General features: G+C 40.2%; 1 protein-coding gene across 1 annotated transcript in view; it reads left to right on the top strand.

The window, feature by feature from the left end:
- SLC41A2 (solute carrier family 41 member 2) overlaps positions 1–26,184 on the top strand; it is a 56,133-nt gene that overhangs the window by 13,461 nt on the left and 16,488 nt on the right. The window contains exons 2-8 of the mRNA XM_054989244.1: positions 826–1,571; positions 5,138–5,245; positions 6,781–6,852; positions 8,167–8,311; positions 9,751–9,897; positions 18,684–18,831; positions 19,894–19,973. Of these exons, the coding sequence (XP_054845219.1) occupies positions 1,014–1,571; positions 5,138–5,245; positions 6,781–6,852; positions 8,167–8,311; positions 9,751–9,897; positions 18,684–18,831; positions 19,894–19,973 (1,258 nt within the window). The 5' untranslated portion in view covers positions 826–1,013. The remainder of the gene's footprint in view (positions 1–825; positions 1,572–5,137; positions 5,246–6,780; positions 6,853–8,166; positions 8,312–9,750; positions 9,898–18,683; positions 18,832–19,893; positions 19,974–26,184) is intronic.

The raw sequence follows: 26,184 nt of genomic DNA, 5'->3' as shown, positions 1-26,184 counted from the left end.
CAGCGCTCAGACTGTTTTGCTGAACATGTTCACTGCCTTGTAGGATTGTACTATGAAAGTTTGAATTTAAGTATAGTTACTTAGATATAAAGGACAATGAAACCTAGTGGAAAATGTTCTGTAAATGTATTGAGATTTAGCATGCACCTTTATCACATTTTCCATGGATACAGATAACTGCTATTTCAGCCTCCCTCTGCAAGGACACAATTACCAAAATAATATTTATGAAAAAAAATAGAGACTGTCCAAGAAACACAGACTAAATTCCAGAGTGGTGAATACTTTCAAAGAGTCAGAATGTTTTTTAAAAATATATTATTCGTGGCAAGTATGTTCAGAATATGTTGTTAATGCATAATATGGTTTTTCTCCTGCTACATTCATTCGGCAGGCATTGAAGATGACTTGCAGCTGCTTCTGTTGCCCTGTTTTTTAAGCACTAATACTGTGGCTCTCATCAGAATGATTTTATATCATTACCTTTTTCTTTTGTCTGCTATTGTTTGAAGTCTAAAGGTGAGGTTCTTAGAAATATCAAACCACACTGAACTTTGGGGAGGACATGTCTATTCTCTGTTTACAGAGAAAACATGGGAGAAGTTTGATCTTATGACACTTCTTAGCAACTGAAACAATTGGCAACTGAACAATGATCAGATTCATGTTGTAGCAAGTTGCTTCTGGTAATATAGTAATAAATGACCAAGAGGTAGACTTCTTTTTGTTTTTTAATTTCTAAAAACAAAATATTAACAAGAAATAATAGCTTTCAGAAGCAGAAAGAGCAGGCAGTTCAATATATTTACTATGTTTTTTTTTCAGAATGAACCTTTGTTATAGAATCGCTCAAGACCGAAAGTTAGCGGGAAGAAAACTTTCTACATAACAGATAAATTAGCAAGAGGATCAGCTTTATGAGATGAAAGATTTGTCTATAACGATTTGAAGCATATGTACAATTGTTTCCTTGGGATCTGAAGTGATCATCAGAACAATAATTTTGAAACAGCATGACTAATTGTAAAGAAAGATCTGTCAGCAGCAAAACAAATGGTAAGGCTTATCATGGAGAAAGCTTTGTAGATTGGACTATAAATCTAAATACAATTCAGTCTGACAAGTTCTTGAACCTGCTTTTAAGTATGGTTCCTATTGCTTATCACAAAAGCCACGAAGAAAGACTTAAAAAAGTGAATGGTCTCTGGCAAGATGGATTACAGCCAACAGGACACAATTTCAGTGTTAGAACTGATCAACACACGGATTACAATCATTTTTCAGAACCTACTTTTCATCATGGTAGTAATGGACACAGTTCGTCAAGCTGTAGCCCAAAGTATGATAACTTCACAAATTACAGTTATTCAGATGGAATGGGCACAACAGAAACAGATGCTATGCTGCAGGACAACAATGTATCTAGTGACGGTGATGAAGATGCCATTGTGGAAGGGAGCAGAAAACAGCCGAAAGAATCTAGTAGCATTATGGCACTGCAGATTCTTGTTCCATTTCTGCTAGCGGGATTTGGAACAGTGTCTGCAGGGATGGTTTTGGATATTGTACAGGTTGGTAACATCACTTTTATTATACACGTTTTGATTCTTTTTAATACCCAGTCAATGTTGGCATTTGATATTAGTCTTCTATTTTTAGGAATGGTCTTCTTTTTCACAATCCTTTCTGTGTTAAGTTATATTTTTCTTTTGGGTAGTCATCGATGATTGATGGTTGATGATGATGATGATAAATTGTTAAATATGAGACTTGGTGATCTTGTGCCTGTTAGTACTTCAGTGAAGTTGAGCCAACTAGAGAAAAGGTAGAAGTTTCTGCAATGCCAGAGCTCCCCAAAGTATTTAAAAATGTTAGTTTGTAAATTGAAAAAGAACATATGCACTCTGCCCAGATGACCCAGTAAGCAATAAATATGTTCATTACTCTCCAAATGATAAAGCTTTAAAAACGGCTCAGTGCTTTTTTTTTTTTTTAAAGAAAATAGAGCAGGAAAGGTAAATTGGCCTGATCAAGCCACTGATTAGTTTACAGGATATCCAGGAGAGGGGATCAACTTCCCCAATCTCAAAATGTAAATTCCAGGATATTATTAACTTTTAGGACTCTGATCACTTTGATGTTAAAAGGGTCTTGGAGAATAGATTACGACAGAAGGAAAAACACATCCTTTCTTCCTAATTATAATCTCCCCAATATTATTAAACTGCAGTTGGGGTGGTATCCTTAACAATCAGGGCCGGATCTAGAGGGGGGGCAGGGGGGTAGTCTGCCCCCGGCGCCGCCAGGGAGGGGGCGCCGGAAGCAGCTCCCAGAGCGTGCAGGCGGCAGCATGGGCAGCCACGCTGCCTTTTGCTTGCCCCGCGGGACGGGGCGGCTGGCTTGCCGCGCACCCCCTGTCCTGCAGGGCAGGCAAAGGGCAGCGCGGCCACCCACGCCACTCGCTTGCCCTGCAGGAGAGGGCAGCCGGCCGCCCCCTGTCCCGCGGGGCAGGCGCATGGCGCGGGCAGCCTCGCAGCCCCCTGCACTGCCTTTTGCTTGCTCTGCAGGACAGAGGGTGCGCGGCAAGCCGGTCGCCCCCTGTCCCATGGGGCAGGCGAAAGACAGCGTGGGGGGCTGCAAAGCCGACCGCGCCATTCGCTTCTGAAGCGAATGGCGCGGGCAGCTTCTCAGCCCCCTGTGCTGCCTCCGGCGCGCAGCGTGATGACGTCATCAAAATGATGTCATCACGCCGCGTCAGGAGCGTGTGCACGCTGTGCGCATGCGCAAGAGCCGGCAAGCGTTGCCCCGGGCGTTGGGAGCGCTAGATCCGGCCCTGTTAACAATTCATAGTATCTTGAAATAGGGATGAAATTAGAGTTTGTGGTTCCATTGCCAATCTCAATTTCCCCTTCCTGAACTGTCTTGTGTTAATATAATGTTCCCTCACACATTACACCACTCAGGTTAGAACTTCCTGCTTGATAGTCAGGCCTATAGGACAATGGCACTATAGCAGTGGATTTCTGATGTTCAGGGCTAATGAGTTTAGCAGTCTTGCACTATTGCACCATGAGTGGGGAAGAATTTTCCAGTTACCCCTCCCATGTTTCTTTGAAGGCTCCTCCTCAATGTATTTGTTATTTATGAAGTGCCTGAGACTAATTACTGTACTGTGGTTATGTATTAAAAAGAACAGCAAGATTCAAGACCATGAGTACCTTAAATACCAAAAAGATTTTCGGGGTATAAGCTTTTGAGAGTCAAAGTTCCAAAGGCATTGGGCAACTTTATTCTTGAGGTCCAAAGTTGATAGAATTACCTTGCCACCAACCTCTTTTCACTGAAGATTGAACAGCATAAACACTGTGGGATTTTTTCCACTATCATATTTGAGATTACCGTGAAGCTTCTATTTTCCCGTGATCCGTAAAATCTTATTTTTGTTGCATTACAGTGCAGTTCTAAAGTCCACTGAAATTAATGTGCTTAAGAGGGTGCAACACTGCTTAGGATAGCATTGATGGTTTCATAGTGAAGAAATGACATGAAGAGATAGGGAAATTTTTTCGAAGCAATCCATTCAAATTGCTCTGCTAAAGATAAAGGGAACTATACATTGCAGGTGCTAGGATCTTTTATGTGATTCCTTAAAAATTATTGACATAGGGGTTTTCTGCATTCATATTTCAGATTCCTCTGTTTTGCCAAAAATAAATTGAAGGAAAGACTGTTACTTATTCTGATCTTGTTAAGTATCATTTTTGTTATTGATACTATCATTTATTTGAGATCCACTGAAAAAATTAAGCTTCTCTGCCTATGTAGTTGCTTATTAAAATTATAGCATCCACTAGTATGTGTAACATTACAGGGAGCAATAGCAATCAACAGCAATAGCCCTCTACCCTGCGTAGCTTCTAAGCAAAAATGGGATTCAGGGAAGGCAGTGTTGTGGGTGGTGGGTGGGATGGTGGTGGTTATAGATTTTATTCTCTAAGTACATTTTCCTGGGAATAAGGCCCATTGAATAAAATGAGACTTCTGAGTAGATCTGCTTAGGATTGCTATCTAGCCTTGTACAAGCAAATAATTAATTTCTCTTATAAATATATCATGGACTCAATGGCCTATTGTTCTATTAGCATCTGTTTGTTCTTAATCATATATTGTAACAACAACAAAAATTAGGGGAAAGGTATACCCAGGGGTGCATCCACACCGGAGGTATTTTGATAGTTTTCCTATCAGCAGCTCTTCGTGCTAAAACTGCAATCTACTTTTTAAGCTGCTGAGTGAAAAAGGATGGAAGCATGGTTTGTGAGCTGGAAGCAGTTCCCCTTCTAGCAGTTGTTGTTTTGTTGTGATTTGCAGCTCTGCTGAGGTGAAAACAATTGATGAAGCCCCAGCCGCATGCACAGTTTTACCTGTGTATGCATGTCACTGCTTTTCAGCCAAACGTTCCATCATTACCTATTATAAATAGCTAGTGACCGTTTGTGTCCATCAAAAGATCTGAAACCACTAAAGTGATTTGTATTCACAACGTGTAATTTGAAAGATCATAGTGTGTGAGCAATACTTATTTTGCATGATAAAAGTTGCACATTGATCTTAGAATTTCAGTTCCATTCCAAAGTAGGTTCTGTCACTTACCCTATGATGATGGAGCAACTGAGTCAGTAGCAGCAAGAAAGGCCACGACTTCTTCTTTTCTTTCTTTCTTAAAGCAGATTAGCTTTTCAGCTAGAAGATACTCTGACGAACTCTGAGCATCAAATGTGTGTGGGTTTTTTTTGTATCCTTGCTATTGACTTTTGCAGGCTTTGGAAAGCATACTTATTGGCCTGGAAAAGCATAATGCTGACTGTCTCTTCCCCTCCACAAGTTTCCCTAGTCATGTTAACAGGGCTAAAAGAAGCAAGCTGTTCACATAATCTGACATTGTAAGAAAGTTTATGTAGTGCTAAAGCCACCAATTTTAGACATTATTTATTAGATATTGAACTGATCTGATCTATATTAAAGTATCTTGTATCTTTGTTAATAACTATTATAAATTATTGCCAGAAATACACTTTTGTGTTACTATTTTACAACATATAATATTCATATATTTTATTTTTCCTTTGAAAATCAGCATTGGGAAGTGTTCAGAAATATTACTGAAGTTTTCATCTTGGTTCCTGCGCTACTTGGCTTGAAGGGAAATTTAGAAATGACTTTGGCATCCCGACTGTCAACAGCTGTAAGTAGGTGCAGCGTTTTGAGTGGGTTTGCCAACTTGGTTTGGAAATTCCTAGAGATTTAGGGGCAGAGCCTGGGGAGGGTGGAATTAAGGGAGAGAACCTCAGTGAGGCATAGTGCCATTGATTCACCCTCCAAAGCAGCCATTTTCTACAGAGGATAGAGATAATTTGTAACTCCAGGAGATCTCCAGGCCCTACCTGGAGGTTGGCAATATCAAAAATAATTTTGAGACAATATCAAAAGTATAAAATAAGACACATTAGCAGTCTTTTATCACAGGCAGCGACTATGTTTTTGGAGTAAACATTTGTAAACTCCTTTAGTAGCTTTTTCTGTGGGTGTAACTGTTGGAGAAACCCAACCCTTAACAGTCTTGCCCTAGTATCTGATAAAGAATGGAAACAGATATTCTAATTAGACCTCAGTGGCTGATAGTTTTTAGTCAAGTTTCTTCAGTGTCTGTTCCCAGTGAGCTCTCAGAGGGAAGTTTCACTTGATAGCAAATTGGAGTTTTTTTGTTTGGTATGTCATGAGTACACTGTGTATTGTCCAGTACGTGTAGCTGGTTTTTCTGGGTTGTATCCTCCTCGGTAGTCAGTGTTCCAGTGAACGAAACATGCCCTGTTCTCAAGTGAACAAGAATGATGGGGACTTCCCCAACGTACTTGTTCAAATCTTGTTAAAAAATACCCGCCTCTCCTTTTGTTCTCATGTATATGAATGTTACTGCAAAATGCCACATCAGTGAAAAAGCTGGCAGTATTTAAAAGTTGTCCATTTTTCTTTATTTCAGATTACAGTATAGTTAAAAAAATAAATTCCTGTGTATGTGTGTGTGTGTGTGTGTGTGTGTGTGTGCTGTGTATGCAAATATATGTATTATATCTACGGATACAGCACAGTCCTCTATAGAGATGAAGCTTATTTTAAGTGAGCACATTGTCAACCAAGCAGAATATTATCAGACAAGCTAATAATAAAATCAGCCACCTCAGAAGTATAATGAGCAGGAGCATCAACTTTGATGTGTATGTAATTGCCAGTATCCTCACATCATTCTTATGAACCTGACAACTCCCAAATTACAACTAATAGGCTTATATGCAGTATATTCTTACTCTGAAATAAATGGTGTGGGATTCCAGTTTTGTTTCTCTTCCTTTTGCTGACTGCCTGCTAACTGTAGTTCAAGGAGTTTAGTGAGTAAAAAGAAGTGTTCCAACATTATATAGCCTAAAAAGTCTGTTCTTCTTAGCAGACTGCTGTATAATGGTTTCACAAATCATTTCACCCCTTTATATAAAGTCACATAGCAGAGATTGTCAACAGGTTTGGTTTGCCAGTAATTAAAATTTGAGTATTTCCTCTGACATTTTAGAAATATTATATAATCCTTATGGTTGCAGAGACAAGATTGATAATGTTACAGCCTAAGTTGCTAACTGCCCAGATTCATTGTTCATTTCTTCTTGTTTTGACTAAGGCAGTGCGTTAATTGTTTTTCAATTCTGAACTGTTTTCTGTCTTTTAAAGGTAAATGTTGGGAAAATGGATTCTCCAATTGAGAAGTGGAATCTGATAATTGGTAATTTGGCTTTAAAACAGGTAAATATATTCATAGGGGTCTCAGAGCCATTGCAAATCAGCATATCAAATATGCATATCCACATGCAGACTTACATAGAATGAATTTCTAGGTTTACGTTGTAGTTAAGCTGTATGTGTTACCAGCTTGGGTAAGACCTTCCATCTTCTTTTACCATAACCCCTGGAATGTTTGGGGGGGAAAGCAGCAAAAGTATATGGCAATTAAATGTTGCTCTTGCAAGAGAGAAAAAAATGATTGTAAAATCGTGTCTTCATCTGGAAGGAGCAGATGAAACAAAGCAGCTTTGGAGAATTCTTCCGGTTTTCTTACTTGGGTGGAATGCTAGTTTATGCAAAAAAGGGGAAGGTCTCCACTAACATCAACACAACCAAGGCAAGAAATGCCAAAAGACCAAAAACACTACCTGGTGTTATTCAAATTATATTATTTAAAGTGCAAGTGCTCTATCTGGTGTACAGTTATAAATAAATTCAAGTACAATTGATAGTGCTCAGTCCATTTGTTCACATTGGTCAAGGTAAGTCCTTAATTACAGTCAAAAAGTCCATGTATCCAACATGATTACTATTTGGATTTCTTCCAGGTAGATGCTGATAGGTCCCAGACCCGGTTCCTCCTGTGGAAATTGGATTGCTATTATGCTGTGTGAAGTGGACACAGTTGAGGAAAATTAAAGGCATTATTGGCTGGGAAAAAGAGACATCGAAACGAGCGAAATCACAAGTTGGTGGGCTCGTTGCCAACTGACGGGAGCCTCGGGCTTCCACAGGAGGAACCGGGACCTATCAGCATCCACCTGGAATAAATCCAAATAGTAATCATATTGGATACATGGACTTTTTGACTGTAATTATGGACTTACCTTGACCAATGTGAACAAATGGACTGAGCAATATCAATTGTACTTGAATTTCTTTATAATTGTACACCAGAAAGAGCTCTTGAATTTTAAATAATATAATTTAAGGTTGAATAACACCAGGTAGTGTTTTTGGTCTTTTGGCATTTCTTGCCTTGGGTGGAATGCTAGTTTGCCAGTACCTCATTTTGCGCTTCCAATATATTATGTTTTAGGTGCTGTGTAAATAAGTAAAAGTATCAATGGAGCGTATGTTCCAACTCCATTTCTGTCCTTTCTGGAAACAGAGAAAGAGGTCCTAGAATGAAGAGCCTTCTATTCTGAGCATGGAGAGGGGAGGGCTGAATTTTGCATCGATGCAGCTTGATAGCTTTTTGGATTTCCTCTCCAGCTAATGTATAGCTGAGTGTTTGTACTTTTGTAATGTTAAATAAATGTTTTGTATTTGTAGGTCCAAGCAACAGTAGTTGGATTTTTGGCTGCTGTGGCAGCAGTTATATTGGGCTGGATTCCTGAGGGCAAATATCGCCTTGATCACTCAGTCCTTTTGTGTTCTAGCAGTGTGGCAACAGCCTTCATAGCATCCCTTTTACAGGGTAAGAGAAATATTGTCATAAATTGCGAGAGCCGATGTGGTGAAGTGGTTAGAGTGTTGGACTGGGACTTGGGAGACTGTCACGGAAGCTTGCAGGGAGACCTTGGGCCAGTCATGTTGTTGTGACGATAGAAATGGAAGAGAAGAGAATGATGTAAGCTGCTTGGGTCTCCATAGGGGAGAAAGGAGGGGGATTAATGAAGTGAACAAATATATATATTTGTAAATGGAAAGATATTTGACTCCAATATTACAAATACTATTTGCTGTTTGTAGTATTCAACTTGTATCTTATTTATTTAGTATAGTTCTGATCCTGCTTTCCTCCTCCAGTGAGAGTTCAGAGCGGCTTACAAAAATTCTAATACCATTTAAGTAAACAAAATGCAGTATATGAGCAAGCAAAAAACAAAAGATATTCAAAGCATCTTGGGTTGGTGCCATTTATAAGCTTAGGCTGTAATGCAAAGTTGTTTGGAACATATTGCACTAATTCTAGCTCTTAGGCTTCAGCTAGAGCAACATTTGTGCCCAGGGGCAGGGGAGGATAACTCTGGGTAATTGTGCCCACATCAGCTCTCAGCCATGTGGCTCTCAGGCAGCTTTCTACAGTTCCACCTGCATTGGACAGGCACATAGCTGGGGAAGAGTGGGGTTAGCCTGAAGGCTGCAGGTTCCAGTTTGGTTTGCAGTTTGTGTTTCAAAGGAAGGGGTTGTAGGTACGCTAGGCATTCAAAGCCCTCTGACAGCAAAAAGCCACGTTCCCACCCCAGGTTTTCAAATTTTATTTCTGTTGTTGCTAATCATCCTTGCTGTGTCCTCAGGGGGCCACTTACTACCCATGGTTCGGATTGGCTAAAAGTCCCTGGGATTTTTGCCTTTCCCATAGCAAAGAGTATCGGCTGTGTATATTTGATTGTGCTGTTAAAAAGAGCACAGACATCACAGCTGGATGTTGGTGTTTAGGCATAGGCTGGGAAACATAATACATGTTGTGCAGGGTGGGCTCCCTGCATGATCCTAAAGGGGCTCTGGGGGCTAAGTGCATGATAGCCAACTTCAGGACTGATGCATTGATCACACCACCAGGAGGCTGGTGATGGGTGGGAAGAGTGGCTTCCGCCACATCAGGCTCTAATATTAGCCTTCTTCCCTTGGTTACCCCAACAAACATGGGGAAGGCTGCTAACAGCAGTCGATCGGTTAGCTGCACCCCTTGTCCCCAACCTATGCACCAGGACCTGAGGAACCTGTAATCAATAAAGCTGTGGCCTGATTCTTCCCAGCACAGTGTGTCTATGTCACCCTTCCCTCCCTCCCACCTGACATGGGCTGGTCCTCACTTCAGACACAAGAAACATAAAAGAATGCTTTTCTAAAAATTCCTGGTTTGGAAATGCAGCGTGAGACTGACATGCTTTCTTCTTCCAATTTATTTAGGAATAATAATGGTTGGAGTTATAGTTGGATCAAAGAAGACTGGCATAAATCCTGATAATGTTGCAACTCCCATTGCTGCAAGTTTTGGAGACCTTATTACACTTGCCATACTTGCTTGGATAAGTCAGGGTCTTTATGATTGCCTTGGTAAGTATTATTTCTTTAGGAAAAATACGTGGTATTAAATATTTTATTGCCTTCAGAATATTCAAACATTTTTCCTCTGCTACCAGTAATATAAGCTAATTTTTTGTTTGTTTGAAAAAAAAAATTCTCTAAGGAGGTAAGAGTACTTGTTAAAACTAGAATTCCTAAACTGGCTAATGGGCTGAAGGAGAACTGCGTGGGACTCATTGCAATGGTGCTATTATTGTTTTAAAAGAAGTTTTGATATTTATTTTGTTACATGTTGTTGGTTGTTGTCATGTTTGCAACATTGGTTAATTGTTTGCAATTGAATGGTGTAGGCCCTAACTACTTTTTCTGTGTGTTAAAGTTACTACATATGGGGTGTTGTTCAGCAATTCCTTCTCTCTCACTGCAGACCTCGCCCCTTCCCACACTCTTGGATCCCTCATGTTTTTCTTAAAGATCTACTAATCGCTGTGGACAGGATTGCAGAGTCATAGTGGGCTGCAGTGGGAGGGGAAAGATCAGAACATTCCCTTCTATAGAACAGGCTCCAGTGATGAATTGGCAGTATTCCAAGGGGTGATTTGGTTGATTCTTCCTTTTGACAACTTCAAAAGCCATTCCTTGGTTGGCAGGACAAGCTATAAGTACTATATATTCCATTTTTTAAAAGAATGTATATGAACAGTGCAGTGGAGTTCATTGATGTGAATATATTAGCATTAATTATATTAGTAAGTACAATGATTTATATGACAGACAGCTGATGTGAACCCAACTCCTTCAGTTTTTTTTTTAAAAACCTGCATCGTTGGTAGGAGAAAAAAGTCCATTAGGATTACAAGAAACTTTCAGTTTTCTTTGTAAAGGATAATGTTCCTAAACTGTTAACTGAGAACTAACCTTTAATGTCATCACCCTGGCATTAACTGTTTGTTTTCCTCTTCTGGGAAAGTTGTTGAGTCAGATAACTGATTGTTGCTTCTGCTCTTGAGAATTATATTTTGGCCAGCTTTCCAAAGTCCTGTTGTTCATTGGCCAGTGGGGAAATCACTTTAATACAAAAAGGAGGCTTTTTGAAGTGCAACCTTGGATCAGGTGCTGCCAGTCCAGTCACTCTGGTAGCCCCTGTGATTCTGTGTAATTCAGTTCCTAAATGATAACTTAATGCACAGTAGAGGCATGTGTTGAGAGCAGCGTCTCCTCTCTTGCTTTGCAACACATTTTCTTCCTTACCTCATCCTTTATTTTTCATCATTTGCTTGAGCATATGATAATATTCTGTTCTCCAGCTGGTAGATAAACATATTTTATTATATATCAGCTTTGTTTAGCATATCCAGCATAGCCGTCTCAGAACGTCTTAGTCACCTCAGATGGCCTAAAGCATGCAAGGGAAAAGAATATGCTCATTAAATGCAGTAGAGTGGGAACCAGCAACAGCTTGAAATCAGTTGAAAGCAATGCAAGCAAAATATAACTGAGATGCCTCATCCTACCACTGCAGCCGAATTTATTCACTCTGCTATATTGCATATATTTGGGGTACTAATTTGTGTGCAACCCTCCTCACTCTTCACTTGCATTATGACGCTTTAGAACTGGAGCAATGAAGATGCCTTGAAATTACTAGCAACTTGGAGGAAAAGTAGGACCAACTAAACAGGTAGTCAAGCAGGGGAGCGGATGGGACATCAAAATGAAAAGCAGAGAGTCAGGGTACTTCTGTATGTGTTTGAGCACTTAAGTTGTTCACACTGAGGAGTCAGGCCAGCTTCAGAAGCTTTATAGGAACACATGGGAAACCTATTTGACCCCTGGTGGTTTTCTCACTGCAGCTAAGCTGGCTGCTACAATGCCATTCGCTGGCTGTTTGCTAACATGAGCATGCCAATAGCTGACAAGTCATCAGAGTGGCACAGAGACTGGTTCTTGATGCCTAAGTCCTGAGTTTCGGCAATATCACCTGAAATTAATTGCTGCCTAACTAGTACTTGCCACGCATCTACCCTGGCTAGAAATTGTTAAGTAAGTTTACCTTAAGATTTTTAGCAGACCTGAAGAGGTAATTTTTTTTCCTGAAAAATTTCTCCTCTTAACCATTTTTTTTGTCCCATTCTGAGGTTTATAGAAATTTTCTAACAATCTATAGTATCCTTGATTAATATCCTTTTAGAACACTAGAGGGTAGTAGTGAGCTGTACTTTGAAAGTCTTTGGTTATCATTTAAAAACATTTTTCATCAATAACTGCAAAATTTCAGTATTAAAGGGACTAATTCTCAAGTTAAATGTGTTTTAGGATTGAAAGGATTAATTTATGAATGTAAAAAAAACCCAGTAAGACTTGACAAGGGCTCATTCTTTTATGTTGTCCTTGGTTTGAGTGGAAGCAGAGAGCTCTCTACGGAGTATATTCGAAACTGCCATTCTACCATGGATGTAAACTAACATCTCTTCCTTTATATTGGCTTGTGTTTTGTTTTAGAATTAAGAACATTGATTATGAACTTTGATGTGTCCTTCTCCATAAGTGCCTGTAGCCATTAATAGAATTTTCTCTGGTGATGTTGCTTCTCAGGCCATTTAGTAGAAAAGCTGAATATGCGTTGTAGTAGCATTAGTGTATATTCATTGTATGACCATTTAAGTGTGTGTGTATTATCATCTGACAGGCAGTTATTATTTCTAAGTCTTCATGAACAAATAAAAGTTGTTTGGCATATCTGCAGTATTTTCATCTTTTTTGTATGCTCTATGAGATTTTGTCACAGTGTTTTAGGCTAAGGTTAGTGGCTTCATATATTAGCTGGTGATTTAGAGTGATAGTTGTTATTTCTGTTGAATTTTATGTATAATTATAAATTATACTCTCTGCCCAATAAAACATGAGTCCAGTGGCACCTGAGAGACTAGCAGACGTCACTCCAGTATAAACCTCCATGAGTCAGAGTTCACTTTGTCAGGCTGTCTGCCCACAGACACTGAGGCAATTGTATAAAGTTTAAAACAACATGTATTTGTCATAAAACAAAAGGTGGTTTTATATGTTGCCTTAGGCTGCGTGCCAAGTATGAATATGATGAGAATGAGTTTTGTAAATTCATGATTTCAAAGCTCCGTGATCAGCAGGCTCCTACTTTGTTCCCACCATATTTCCTTAGGGTCCAGTGTACCCTTAGATACTTTATTCCTTCAATCTTTGAGTGTACGCTGACTTGAGTGGAGTGCTGTGAACTTTCTCAGCTCCAGAGGGCAACTTCCCATTGATCATTTCCATGAGATTGGGAGAATATATAATCTGTATTTGCATGGCATGGTAAGAAATGGTATGTAATGGTGTTAACAGTGCAGTCCTAAGGTCACTTTCATGGAAGTAAAGCCCATTAAATAGCCCTGAGTAGGATTCTGAGTAGACCTCTTTAGGATGGTACTGCAAGTTTTTTAAATTTGTGATCCTCTTTGAGACTTCTGGAGAAAGGCAGACTATAAATCCTGAAAATAAATAAATAAATTAGTGTGAATAAATAAATTAGTAGAGGAGGCAAATCAAAGAGCTCCAGTTCTTCATAGACCTTTTACCTCAGGCTTTAATAAGGTACCTTAAGGATCATCATCTTATGTATGTGACCACCTGCACTCTTGGGTCATCTGCAGAAGGAGGCCCTGCTATGTGTGTTTCCACTGCTGGAAGTTTGGTGGTTTGGTGGAATATGGCCTTTTTAATGGTAGCATAAAGGCAATGGGACTGCCTGCCTAGACCGTTTCAGGAAGGTAACTGTGTTGGCCTGCAGTAACAGAACAAGAGTCAAGTCCAGCAGCAGCTTAAAAGACCAGTATGATTTTCAGGGGTATAAGCTTTTGAGGGTCAAGCTCGCTTCATCAGATACCAGTAGGAATGGAGATCCCAGAGCCCTAATGTCCCAGTCAGATGATGAGAGGGATGTTGCAAAGAAGGGAGCCAGGATGTAAAGGTACCACACAAAATGTAACCAGCTTGATTAGAATGGAGCAGGAATTCAGAAAATTAACATCTGTAGTATGATGATAATCCTATGTCCTTATTCATCCTGTGTGTGTGTGTGTGTGTGTGTGTGTGTGTGTGTGTGTGTGTGTGTGTGTGTGTGTGTGTGTGTGTGTGTGTGTGTGTGTGTGTGTGTGTGTGTGTGTGTGTGGGGTGTCCATTGTTTTGTCCTTGCGAATAAACTCAGTTTCAGCCATCTCTTGACGTTTCTTTATTTGAGGACTGCCAATGCTAGATTGCTGAAATTGAATTCATTCACAAATTAAGAACCATGACCCCCCCCCCCGCCCCCGCTGGCGGCTGTATAGGAACATGGGATTCTTATCTCACTACAGATGTTTTCTGCATTTCCTCCCCTGTTCTAACCAAGTGGATTATATTTTGCATTGTACCTTTACGTCTTGACTCCCTTCTTTGCAACATTCCTTCTACCTTCTGACTGAGATATAAAGGCTCAGAGATCTCCATTCCTACGTGTATCTGGTGAAGGGAGCTTGACTCTTAAAAGCTTAAACCAGGAATTCCCATTGTGCTGCCTATGGGCACACTGGTGATCACTAACACCTTTCCTGGTGCCCACTAAGTATTTTTAGAAAGTGGGAGGAGCCAGGTGGGTTTCTTGCCTAGCAGAACTTCTAATTGGCCACTGGAGATCTGATTGGCTTTTAGGGTTGCTAGGTCCTTTCACTATCCCGGCGGGAGACTGGGATGCTGGCTCTTACCTCCTCTGCACCTCCTGAGCTGCTTCCTGTGCGCTCCCAGCTGGCGTGATGATGTCATTTCCGGGAAGTGACATCATCACACAGGTCAAACGGTGGCCTGGGAGTGCTCCCGCACTTGCCAAAGGGCTTAATTGCCTCCCAGTGGGGCTTGATTCAGCCTGAAATGGGTCTGTTGCGGGGTGTGGGAATGCACCGCTGTGGGGTGCGCCACACCACTGGTGGGTACCCCAGGGGCACGCCCCCCTGCTGTCCAGGTAAATGAGTGCAGAGGGGAGGAGGTGGGACCAGAGGATCCCCTGCTTCAGGTGGGGGAATGGCAAGCCTATTGACTGTGCAGAATAAAATAACATGGTTTCAGTTAGTTGGTTTGATTTACTCTTGCTCCTCCTTCTAGGGTACTTTTTAAAATTATCCCTCTTCTCCCGTGCACTTGGGTTTCATCTGTGTATGTGGCTTTGATTCTGCAGCAGTCATTTTGTCATTGGTACCACTTCCTGTGGCAGCCATTTTGTAGTTATGCCCACCACCCTTTGTCTAAATTCCAAAGGCCCCACAGGCTTAAAAAGGTTGGGGACCTCTGGCTTATACCCTGTAAAATCTCACAGTATGGAACGAAAATCTTGCTCACTCCCTAGAGGGGCCCACGAGGCTATGGCCGTCGTCACACGGGCTTTTATTTAGCGCTAAAATGGCGCTCTTTCCCTGCAAAAACCCACCTTATTCCGTCACTGTTGCGAGTGTCTGATTTCTATTTCTCACTCATTTTTCGCGCTGTAATCAGTATCCGTGCGATCACCCAGCAGCGATTCATACCGCCTCATAACGGGTTATCTCGCCACGCACGGCATTTTGCTCCTCCCATACAGCGGTGTAATTTTTTTTTAAAAAAATTGACCTTATGTCGCTATTGCGACGTGGTAAAATACAGATTCATTGGGGGATCACGTTAGACAGGGATTTTTCTCTGGACGATGGGATCTTTATGGAAGTCAAAATTCGCCAGATAAACATTTTCATCCAATGATGTGGCTGGTCAATGAGCGGGAAAACTTGGCCCGCCTATCAAGCTCGTTAGAGGTTGGGCTATCATCAAGGTTTTTCATTGTTATTTCGCTATAACGCTATAACGCAATTAAACGGAAAAAATTTTTTTTAAAAAAGGAGGAGTTTTATCTGTGCCTGCTCGATATGCCGGCACAGAGCGCCACGGTGTGAACAGCTGGAAGCGCAAGGAGGACGAAATCTGACAGAAAAATGCGTCATGTAACGACAGCGATTGTAACGCTACATGCTGCATATTTAACGGAATAAAAGCCCGTGTGACGACGGCCTATATCTTTTTGCATATTTTAGACTACAAGCTAAAACTATTTTGTTTTACAGGGTTCTTGGTATCAGTTTTATATCCTTTTTGTATAGTATTTTCCGTATACTACTTTGGGTTTATGGTTTTACTTATTTTAAGTAGTATTGTCGAAGGCTTTCACGGCCGGAGAACGATGGTTGTTGTGGATTTTCCAGACTGTATAGCCGTGGTCTTGGCATTGTAGTTCCTGACGTTTCGCCAGCAGCTGTGACTGGCATCTTCAGAGGTGTAGCACCAAAAGACAGGGATCTCTCAGTGTCACAGTGTGGAAAAGAAGTTGGCAGGTAATTTATATCTGCTCAGGAAGGTAGGTTGGGTTGAGTCATCCTGTAAGAGTTTCCCAGGGTGTGGAATGCTAATGGCGGGAGGCTTCACTGTATCCTGAGGAGGTTCTTTTGCATATGGATTGGTGCTTTTCCACACTGTGACACTGAGAGATCTCTGTCTTTTGGTGCTACACCTCTGAAGATGCCAGTCACAGCTGCTGGCGAAATGTCAGGAAATACAATGCCAAGATCACGGCTATACAGCCCGGAAAATCCACAACAACCATATTTTAAGTAGCTTTCTGGGTCAAAATGTGGAAACAAATAATTTAAATAAATAAATTGCTACCTTGTACGTCTTTGGTATTTGTTCTTTCTGGAGTGATGGTAAGACTTTAGGGTTGTATCTATCTGCATTTCAGCAGTTTGTTTCATGCCATTTTTAGTGTATCTGCAACAGCAAGTCCACTGAAACAACCTTCTGTTTCACCCAATGGCTGAAGAGATCTAAAGGGTCTCTGGAGGAGCTAAGCCCCAGGTCAAGAAGGGCATTCAAATACTCTTTTCTTTACAGGTTGTGCTTCTATTTGTAGATTATAGATTAAACACAGAAGTCTATTTTTGTGCTATACCTACAACACAATAGTACATTTGCTTGCACATAGTACACTTGTTGTTAAGGCACCCTACTTTCTTCTCAGAATCCTTTTGAGTTCGCAGGACCACTTTGTTCCTGTGCCCGATCTGTGCACTGTGCTGCAGGGAGACAGAAGAGATTGCCGCGGGCATCACTGCAGGCTGTGCTGTCCACACATTCATTCAGGATCCCTATAGATTAGCTCACAGTCTTTTTCTGGTCTGATGTTGCAGACCTTTCAGTTGCTCTATATTCAACAGAGGAACCTTAGTAAATTATGGCCAGATTTAGCCAAGGAAAATAACTCAATAGGATATCAGCATTGTCACAGAGTAATCAACAGCTATAAAAAAGTGTGCTGATTGTGGTTCAAAGGCCATGTACTGATAGTCAGAAATAAAATAGGCATCATATTGTGTGGGTTCTCTTCGCATAGTTATAAAGAAAAGGAACAGATGGAAAGTGGGGGAGATTTAATGGAGAACATAGCACATACTGCTTTTAAAACTTCTAAAAATGCAGAAGTAATTCTTTAGTATCTTCTGTTCATTGAAACAATTGATTTTATTGTCATCGTAAACCAACGAGGATGGATTCCTGCAAAGCAAATACACAGTCTATTAAAGAATATCGTCGCTTTCTATATACTGAAATATTGTGAGAAATCTTTTACCACCAGAATTAAACGATGTTTTAGCATTGATAGAATTGATATATGGATGTAAGGATAATTGTACTAGGAATATGGTATATATGTAACCTTTCAGATATTTTTAAATTCTATATTAATTACAGAATAACATTTAGAAACTCTGGGGTTTTAATTTAAAAAAACGTATTACTGTGAAACAAAAAAGAAAACAATGATGGCCACAAAAACAAAAACAGTGTTGGCAAATCTATTCATAAATTTCTATGAAAGGTTTCCACTTTCCAAATATCTGAAAATGAGTTTATACCCAACTTCTGTCTATATGCAATATGTTCAAATATTGATAAGTTTATAAGGTCTCAATCTAATGAGTTACGGGAAATGAGCTTTTGTCTTTCCACTGTTGTAGTATAAGTCTTTTAGTGACTGTAGAATCTCAGATTGGTTGTGAAAGTTAACAGGTTGTACAATTAGCTTTGCTAATGCTTTATACATTGGCATCAAGTAAGGTGCTGAATAGAGTTGCCAAATCTGGGTTGGGAAGTTGCTGGAGATTTGGAGGGTGGAGGTGGAGACTAGGGAGGGTGGGGTTTGGGGAGAGGAGGGACCTCCTCAGTGGCCATAGAGTCACCCTCCAAAGTCGTCATTTCTCCAGGGGAACTGATCTCGGTAGTCTGGAGATCAAGTGTAATTCCTGGAGATCTCCAGGCCCCAACTGGATGTTGCCAACTCTATTGTTGAAGCAAGGATTGATAGCGCTCTCCTAAACAGGGTTAAATACCCTTCTAAGTCCACTGACTTCACTGGTCTTATAAGAGTATAGCCCTGCTTAGGATTGCCCTGTAAGTATGCAGTCTTCAGCTGTGAAAAAACACAGTCATGCCATGTTTTGAAATTTTCAAGTGGTCATCATAATTTTCAGGAAGGAAAATAATAGTCCTGAAGTGACCATTCTAACATTGCTTGGAGATAAGTATAACTAAGAACAATGGAAGTTATTCCCAAAGAACAATGAACTAAGAAGTCTGTCTAAAAAATAAGCAGTTTGAGCCTTTACAATTAGCTAGGAAATTATTTTTCTTACATATATTGCATTATAGCAATCTATATTCTAATACAAATATTTTTCTTTTAGATAAATATTATTATATATCTCCTTTAGTTGGTGCCTTTTTCTTGGCTCTGACTCCTATGTGGATTATAATTGCTGCTAAACATCCAGCTACAAGAACTGTTCTCCATTCAGGATGGGAGCCTGTTATAACTGCTATGGTCATAAGCAGGTAAATATCTTGCATCACAGACGAGTACAAGTAAAAGTATTTGAGAAGAAAAAATGGTTAGTCGGTCATTTTCCTTGTAGTTGTGCTGTAAGAAGATGTTTCATGTAATTAGTGGAACAAGAGACTGTATGTATCTATATTTCGGTGTGAAAGGGAATGCACATCTCTGCTAATTATGGGGCATTCAACCAAAATTATGCATGTTTAAATATTAAGGTACCTTAAGGGGACCGACTTCTCACACTTGAATCCAGCTGAGAATTATCCACGGCCATTCTCCAGGTGCCCCATCTTCAGATGTGAGGCAGATGGCTACTCAGCCTTTTCTGAGCTGGCTTGCTGGCTTTGGAATTATCTCTCTAGGGTGATTTGCCGTCATTGGTCTCATTTAGGTGCCAGACCTATTAACTCAAGCTTTTAACAGTAACTGATTTTATAGACTTTTACTATTGCTAGAATCCTCCTAAGTGTATACTCTCAGTTGATTTAATTTTGTTGTAGTTGTTTTTAATGGTTGTGCTTTTAAACTAATGTTGTAAGCTGCCTTCAGAATTCTAAAAAAGTAAAAAATTGTTTAAATAAAATATTAATTGCACATATAAACTTCATTCATTGAAGCCAGTAAGTTTTTAATGTACTTAACTTTGGTTGGATCATGTTTATGCATTATTTGTGCACCTTATACCATGTGTCCGGCACACTGGTTTGCATGCTGTCATTGGAACATAGACCATACTTTTCTGGATTTTTAGAGCTTGGAGGAAATAGGACAGTTTTACAATAAATGATAGTTACATAGATATGCAAGTTTGAATTCTTATTTTTCTACTGGTTTTCCAAATATCACAGGTAGATGCTGATAGCAAGACAATTGCCTGTTTTGTTTATACTTATTTCTGAAAGCAGTAAGCATTAATACAGCAAAAATTAACCACGGGCAGAAATTAGAATCATGTAAAGTTTCCAGGAGTATGTATGTTGTAAGTAACTGTGTTGTTTGTAGAAACTGAGTACTTTCTGCATGCTATTTGACTATGCCTGAAATATTGAACTCTTTTTCAGTATTGGTGGCCTTATTCTGGACACAACTGTATCTGATCCTAATTTGGCTGGGATTGTTGTTTATACTCCAGTAATCAATGGTAAGACAGACACAGGATTTCTTAAAATTGCTGTGGCTCAGCACATGCTACTTAGATAAAAGGCCAAACAGAGACATAGTGGGTGGATATCTACTGTTGTAAAGTCACACTATAATTTTAGAGTAAAAGTAGTTCCTGCTTGTGTGTTGTGACAGTGGGGAAAAAATAAATATACATTCAGAGTATGAATGAGAGTGAAATATATTTTTAAAACTATTGTGGTTTTTGTGTCTAGACCCCAGAAAGAAATTTTAAAATGTTCCCTTTAAAATATGTATTTATCCATCTAAAGAGCTGCAAGATTAGAGGAGGCATTATCATTGTGATGTTTCTGTTTGTGACAATGCAGCTTGTCAGTACACCTAAGCATGTTTTTTCCCCCAGCACAATGAAGCATCCAAACAGGTCACATAGTTATCATGCTTGTTTCATGTACAGTTTATTAAACAGCTGAAGATAGCATGACAGAACATAGTAGTATACTGAAATAGCTCTGAAATACTGTGGATGGATAAAAGCATGAAACAGCATTGACTCTTTGTGCGCATGCAGACACGCACAAACGTATTTTAAAGATATTTGGATTACTATTTTGAAAAGTTCTGAGAAATTTAAATCTTATTTCCTAGAATCTTGCTTAAAGAATTCCTTAAGTCTATAAATGTCACGTTATTATAACTGTATGTATTTTATACCCCGACTCTTGCTCTTCTTTGGCTTAGAAAAGGATTACCTTCAGTAAATTATGCATGCAATCCTAAAAAGTGTTACACCCTTCTAAGCCCATTGACACCATTGCTGCCTTGGAGTCAGCTGCCTAGTATATGGGTTTTAAGAGTATATGGGTTTTAACACAAGAAAGTGTGATAACCACAGTTAAAATAAATAAAATGCCCTGTATCATAATTTTCCATCCTTCAAGTTTTCCTTGGTGCTTTACACTGCCTTTTCCCTACAGGATTATTCTGTGCTTTTGTCATGGCACTGTCCTTATTCTGTAAACCGCTCTCTTGTAGGTTCTTTTTTTGTAACCTATGCACACAACAGGGGCCTTCTGCTGAAAATATCCCTCTGTGAAGTCCTTCCCCGTGGCTTACCATTTGCCTTATACCCTCATCACTTCATTTATTCATGTCATTTATAGTCTGCCTTTCTCACTGACACTCAGGGCGGATTACATAATCTGAGATTAGCAGAGTCAATATCAAGGACATTTCAATAAACAATGCCATAGGGTAAATAAATGCAAGTTTACAAAGACATAACATTAGCAAAAATTCAATACAAAGTTGAAGAAATGCTGAAACAGAGCATAAGCAATTCTAGGACTGACATTAGACAACGTAGAACTACCCAGTAGGGTCACACTTAACGCAACGGGTAGTATATAGGAGCACGTACTTAAAGCAATAGATAGTATATAAGGCAACAGAGTGGGGGAGTGTATGGTTCCTAACTCATTAGTGAAGCATCTCTTTGAGATAATTTCTCTACAATATAGCCCTCCTATCTGTGTAAAAAGCCCTTTTGAATCATTCAGTTTTGCATTGTTTGCAAAAGGCCAGGAGAGTAGGGGTTCTCCTGACTTGCTCAGGCAGGCCGTTCCACAGGGTAGGGGCCCCCACAGAGAATGCACATGTACAGGCAGCTGTTGATTTCACCCATGTGCAGAGTGGCACCTGTAGGAGACCCTATTCAGATGAGCGAAGTTGCTGTGAAGGGACATAGGGAGAGAGATGGTTCCATAGGTATGCCAGACCAAGACTTGAAGAGCTGTGCATGTGACAGCTAATACCTTGAACTGAGCACAGTAACTGATAGGTAGCCAATGAAGTGACTACAGGATGGGAGTGATATTCATGCTCCTGCTTGTTCCTGATAACAGCTGAGCTGCAGCATTTTGTACCAACTGGAGTTTCCTAGTTAACTTAGACAGGAGACCTATGTATAGTGCATCACAATAGTTGTCTGGTTGTTACCATAGCATGGATCCAGGTGGCCAGATCGGCCATATCAAGGTAGGAAGCCATCTTCCAGGCTGGAGTGAGGTTGTTGAAAGCATTTTTTATGGCTGCCTTGACTTGCTTTTCTAGTAGTAGTGCTGGATCCTGGATCCAGCATAACCTCTATGCTCTTAACTGAGTCTTCAAGGGCCACATGAACTCTGTCGAAAGTGAGGAGTACAATGTCCTTCAAGATCTCTGCATTCCCAACGAGCATCACTTCTGTCTTGTCAAGGTTCAGTTTCACTTTGTTTGTTTTCAGCTGTTTGACCACAGCTGTCAGGCAGCGATCCAAGATTTCTACTGCATCCTGTGGGGACTTGGATAGTAAGATATAGAGATGGGTGTCATCTGCATATTGATGACATCCCACTCCACAGCTGTGAATGAGTTCTCCTACACACTTTACATTGAGGTTTCAGAACTTAGGAGATAGAATTGTGCCCTGTGGAACCCCACAAGATAATTCCCATTCTGGAGATAGCTAATCTCCGATGGCAACCCTTTGAGTCCATTCCATGAGAAATTATTTAAACCAGTCTAAGGCACATCCTTTGATGCCCACTTCCATCTCTAAACGCCTCAACAGGATGGCATGGTTTGCGGTGTCAAAGGCTGAAGATAGATCCAGGAGGAGCAATAATAAGGTATGGCCTTTGTCTGTATTCAGACAGAGACCATCCACGAAAACTACTAAAGCCGTCTCTGTCCCATGACCTTGTGAGAATCTGGACTGAAATGGGTCCGGAGCGCTAGAGTTATTCAAGAAGACCTGGAGTTGGTCAGTTACTGCTTTCTCAATCACTTTGTCCAGAAAGGGGAGATTAGAGACTGAACGATAATTGGCTACTTCATTTTTGTCTAGGGATGGGTTTTTAATTAGTGGGCGGATAACTGCCTGTTTGAGTGGCTGGGGGAAGATGCCTTGAGTTAGTGATTAACAATAAACTTCAATGGTTCACTTATGTGGTCTTTACTTGATTTTAACAGCCAAGATGGGCAAGGATCCAGTGCACAAGTAGTGGCTTTCATAGATGTCAAGATCCTGTTATGCTGTATATTCCCCCACACTGTAGCTGGGGAAGGGGGGCAGTGCTCAGCATCATGATGTCAACATAGGCATAAGATGTACTACATTATGGAGGGGAGGTGCAACCTCAAAACAAATCTGCTATTTTTGACAGCAGCCTTGTGTTTATAATACATCTGTCATGTGTAGTTGCTATTCAGCTTCTTCTTTTTGCATTTCCTTTCACTGCTTCATGTCCACATGTTTGGAAATAATTATATTTTTCTTAAGTGAAGTCTCACAGATCAGGCTTAAGGTTTTAAAATTTGCATTTTAAAATTTTTCTACCTTAGGAGAACATCACACACACATAGCAACCATTACTTTTGAAATTTTAGGGTTTTTCTAAGCTGTCCTTTTCCCTGGCAACTCCATCAACTTTTATTTAAAGTTGAGTATCTTGATTATGCACATAGCCCAGGAATTGTGGTTTTAAGAAAAATGTCACATATCTCTAGTCTCACACTAAAATCATACATTTGACAACACTAATTTTTCTCCCTGCAGCTTTTTAAAAAAGGCCTTAAAAGACTACCTTATTGTCACAGTCACTTTATTGCTCTGAAACGAAGGGATATACTGTTTGAGTAGGAAATGATACAACCCATTTTATTTATGTCTGCAGTTTTTAAAAGTGCCATAAATTCAGGTGGAAAACTAAAGCAAAATAAACATATATATTTCCTTTTCACCAAAAGCCTCCTAATGGCCTGATAAAATGACATAAAAACAAGATAATAGAACGTGGTTTCTGCAGCACTACTGGTGTATCACAGCCATATTTTCTTATTTACTATATTTATAGTCCACATTTCTTATTGAGACTCTAGCTGGATTTCTCAGTGTAAGCTGATGCAATGCATAGAATGAGCAGACTAGGATTCTGAAACAAAGCAAAATAGCATTAGATATGATATTTGGTATTACATAAGTAGAAAACAAGGCAGTGAGAACAGGACAATATGTACAGCAAACAGATGATACAAACTATACACAATGATATAGTCCACAGTCCTCTCACCTTTATGAAAACACCATCCTAAACCATTCTGTTATAATAGAGACCAGTTACCCTTTATATAAAAATGCCCTCCTGAACAATTCTGTTTGACATAGTTTGAGGAATGACAGGAATGTGGGTGCCTTCCAGACTTCCTCAGCCAAGCTAGTTCACAAGGTGAAGGTCAAAACAGAGAATTCATGTGTACAGTTGTTGATCTTGCCTGTTTGTAAGGTGGCATCCTCAGAAGGCTTCAATACTATGTATATTTATTTGGGAGTAAGCTCCATTGAAAATTGAGTGCCATACTTGTAAACATGAATCAAATCAGGGTTCAAAACTTCCAGTGCAGTACAGAACACTCTAAATCAGGGCTTTTTTTCAGGGGGAACGCGGGTGAACGGAGTTCTGGAACCTCTTGAAAATGGTCACATGGCTGGTGGCCCCGCCCCCTGATCTCCAGACAGAGGGGAGTTTAGAATGACGCGGAGGGCAATCTCAACTCCCCTCTGTCTGGAGATCAGGGGGCGGGGCCACCAGCCATGTGACCATTTTCTCTGAGGGCAACCCACTGTGTTCCACCACCTCTTTTCCCAGGAAAAAAGCTTTGCTCTAAATTATTCATGCAAAAAAATTTCATAAACAGAGCTGCGATTAGGTGTTAGTGTCCTCCGGCACCTGCTTAGGGCTCAGTGCCTTTGGAGGATCTACTGCCAACAAGCTGCTGCTAATACGTTTCTTGGAGTGATCACCCTTAGCTTCTCCCTTGTGTTCCCAAGAGGACTGGGGCCACCAGGCCATGGCATATAGAGGGAAATTTATTGGCATATGCCAGAAGACCATGGTTGACAGGGAAGCTTGTAAGGATTCGAAGAGATTTGTGCTACTCTCTCTTTTAGGAAAGAGGCTGCAGCTCAGGGGTAGAACACATAGTTTGCTTTACAAATGGTCTTCAGTTCAGTCCCCCAGCATCTCCACTTGAAAGGATCTCAAGAAACAGATGCTGAGAAAGATATTAAAGGAGGAAAACTTTTTTTTCTCGAGCATCCTATTTTCTAGAAAAGAGTCCAGTAGCACCTTTAAGACTAACCAACTTTACTGTAGCATAAGCTTTCGAGAACCACAGTTCCCCTTGTCAGATGCATGTAGTCCACAGTCAGGGTGCATCTGATGAAGAGAACTGTGGTTCTCAAAAGCTTATACTACAGTAAAGTTGGTTAGTCTTAAAGGTGCTACTGGACTCTTTTCTATTTTGCTACTACAGACTAACACGGCTAACTCCTCTGGTCCTGTTTTCTAGAGACACAAGGCGGTGTGGTAGTTAGAGTGTTAGACTAGTATCTAAACAAATGAAATAAAGGCTTTTTTTTGCCAAAAGCACTGGCCAGTTCAGTATTCTGAGCACTGAAACTTATTTACTTCATTTCTACCCTGCCTTTTCCCCCAGTTAGGACCCGAAGTGGCTTACATCCTCCTCCATTATATCCTCACCACAATCCTGTGGATTAGGTTAGGCTGAAAGCATGCAACTGGCCAAAGGTCTCCCAAGCAAGCTTCCGTGGCACAGTGGGCGTTCGAATCTGGGTCCTCAGATCTACTATAACTGCCCCATTACGCTTGCATCATTCATTTTTGCTGATAGTCATTATTTTGCTGACATTAACCAGATATGAGCTATGAGGAGCTCTAGGCAATTACAAAAAATGCATTTAATTTTAATTGCAATGTATGATGCCTCCCGGATGACTGTAAAGAAACTAGCACAATTTTACAGTATCCTGAGGGGAATACCACAATAAATATAAATCAATTCATAAAACATTTATTTGTGAGTTAAGGATAATATATTTTTTAAGTTTTGTGGGTTTGAAAACCTTTCAGGCCTCCATACTAATAACTTTCTTCATGTGACCAGCCTCTAAACTTGCTACAGCTGAAGCCTTTTAAAGGCGGTCATTCAGTTGCTGAAGATTTGCACAAATAATTTGGTATATTGACAACCTGTTGTGTTCACATGCTAATCTCCACCACATGTATCTCTTTAATAGCTTTCTGCAACTCTTAGTGAGGTGATTAGTCTGTTGAACGACTCAGGTAATTCAACAAACATGCTAGTGGAAAAGCTATTACAGGAAACAA

The sequence above is a fragment of the Eublepharis macularius genome, chromosome 9 (assembly GCF_028583425.1).
Source record: "Eublepharis macularius isolate TG4126 chromosome 9, MPM_Emac_v1.0, whole genome shotgun sequence".
NCBI classification, from domain to species: Eukaryota; Metazoa; Chordata; class Lepidosauria; order Squamata; family Eublepharidae; genus Eublepharis; species Eublepharis macularius.
The sequence above is the reverse complement of the archived record's forward strand: the minus strand, read 5'-3'. Positions and strand labels throughout refer to the sequence as shown.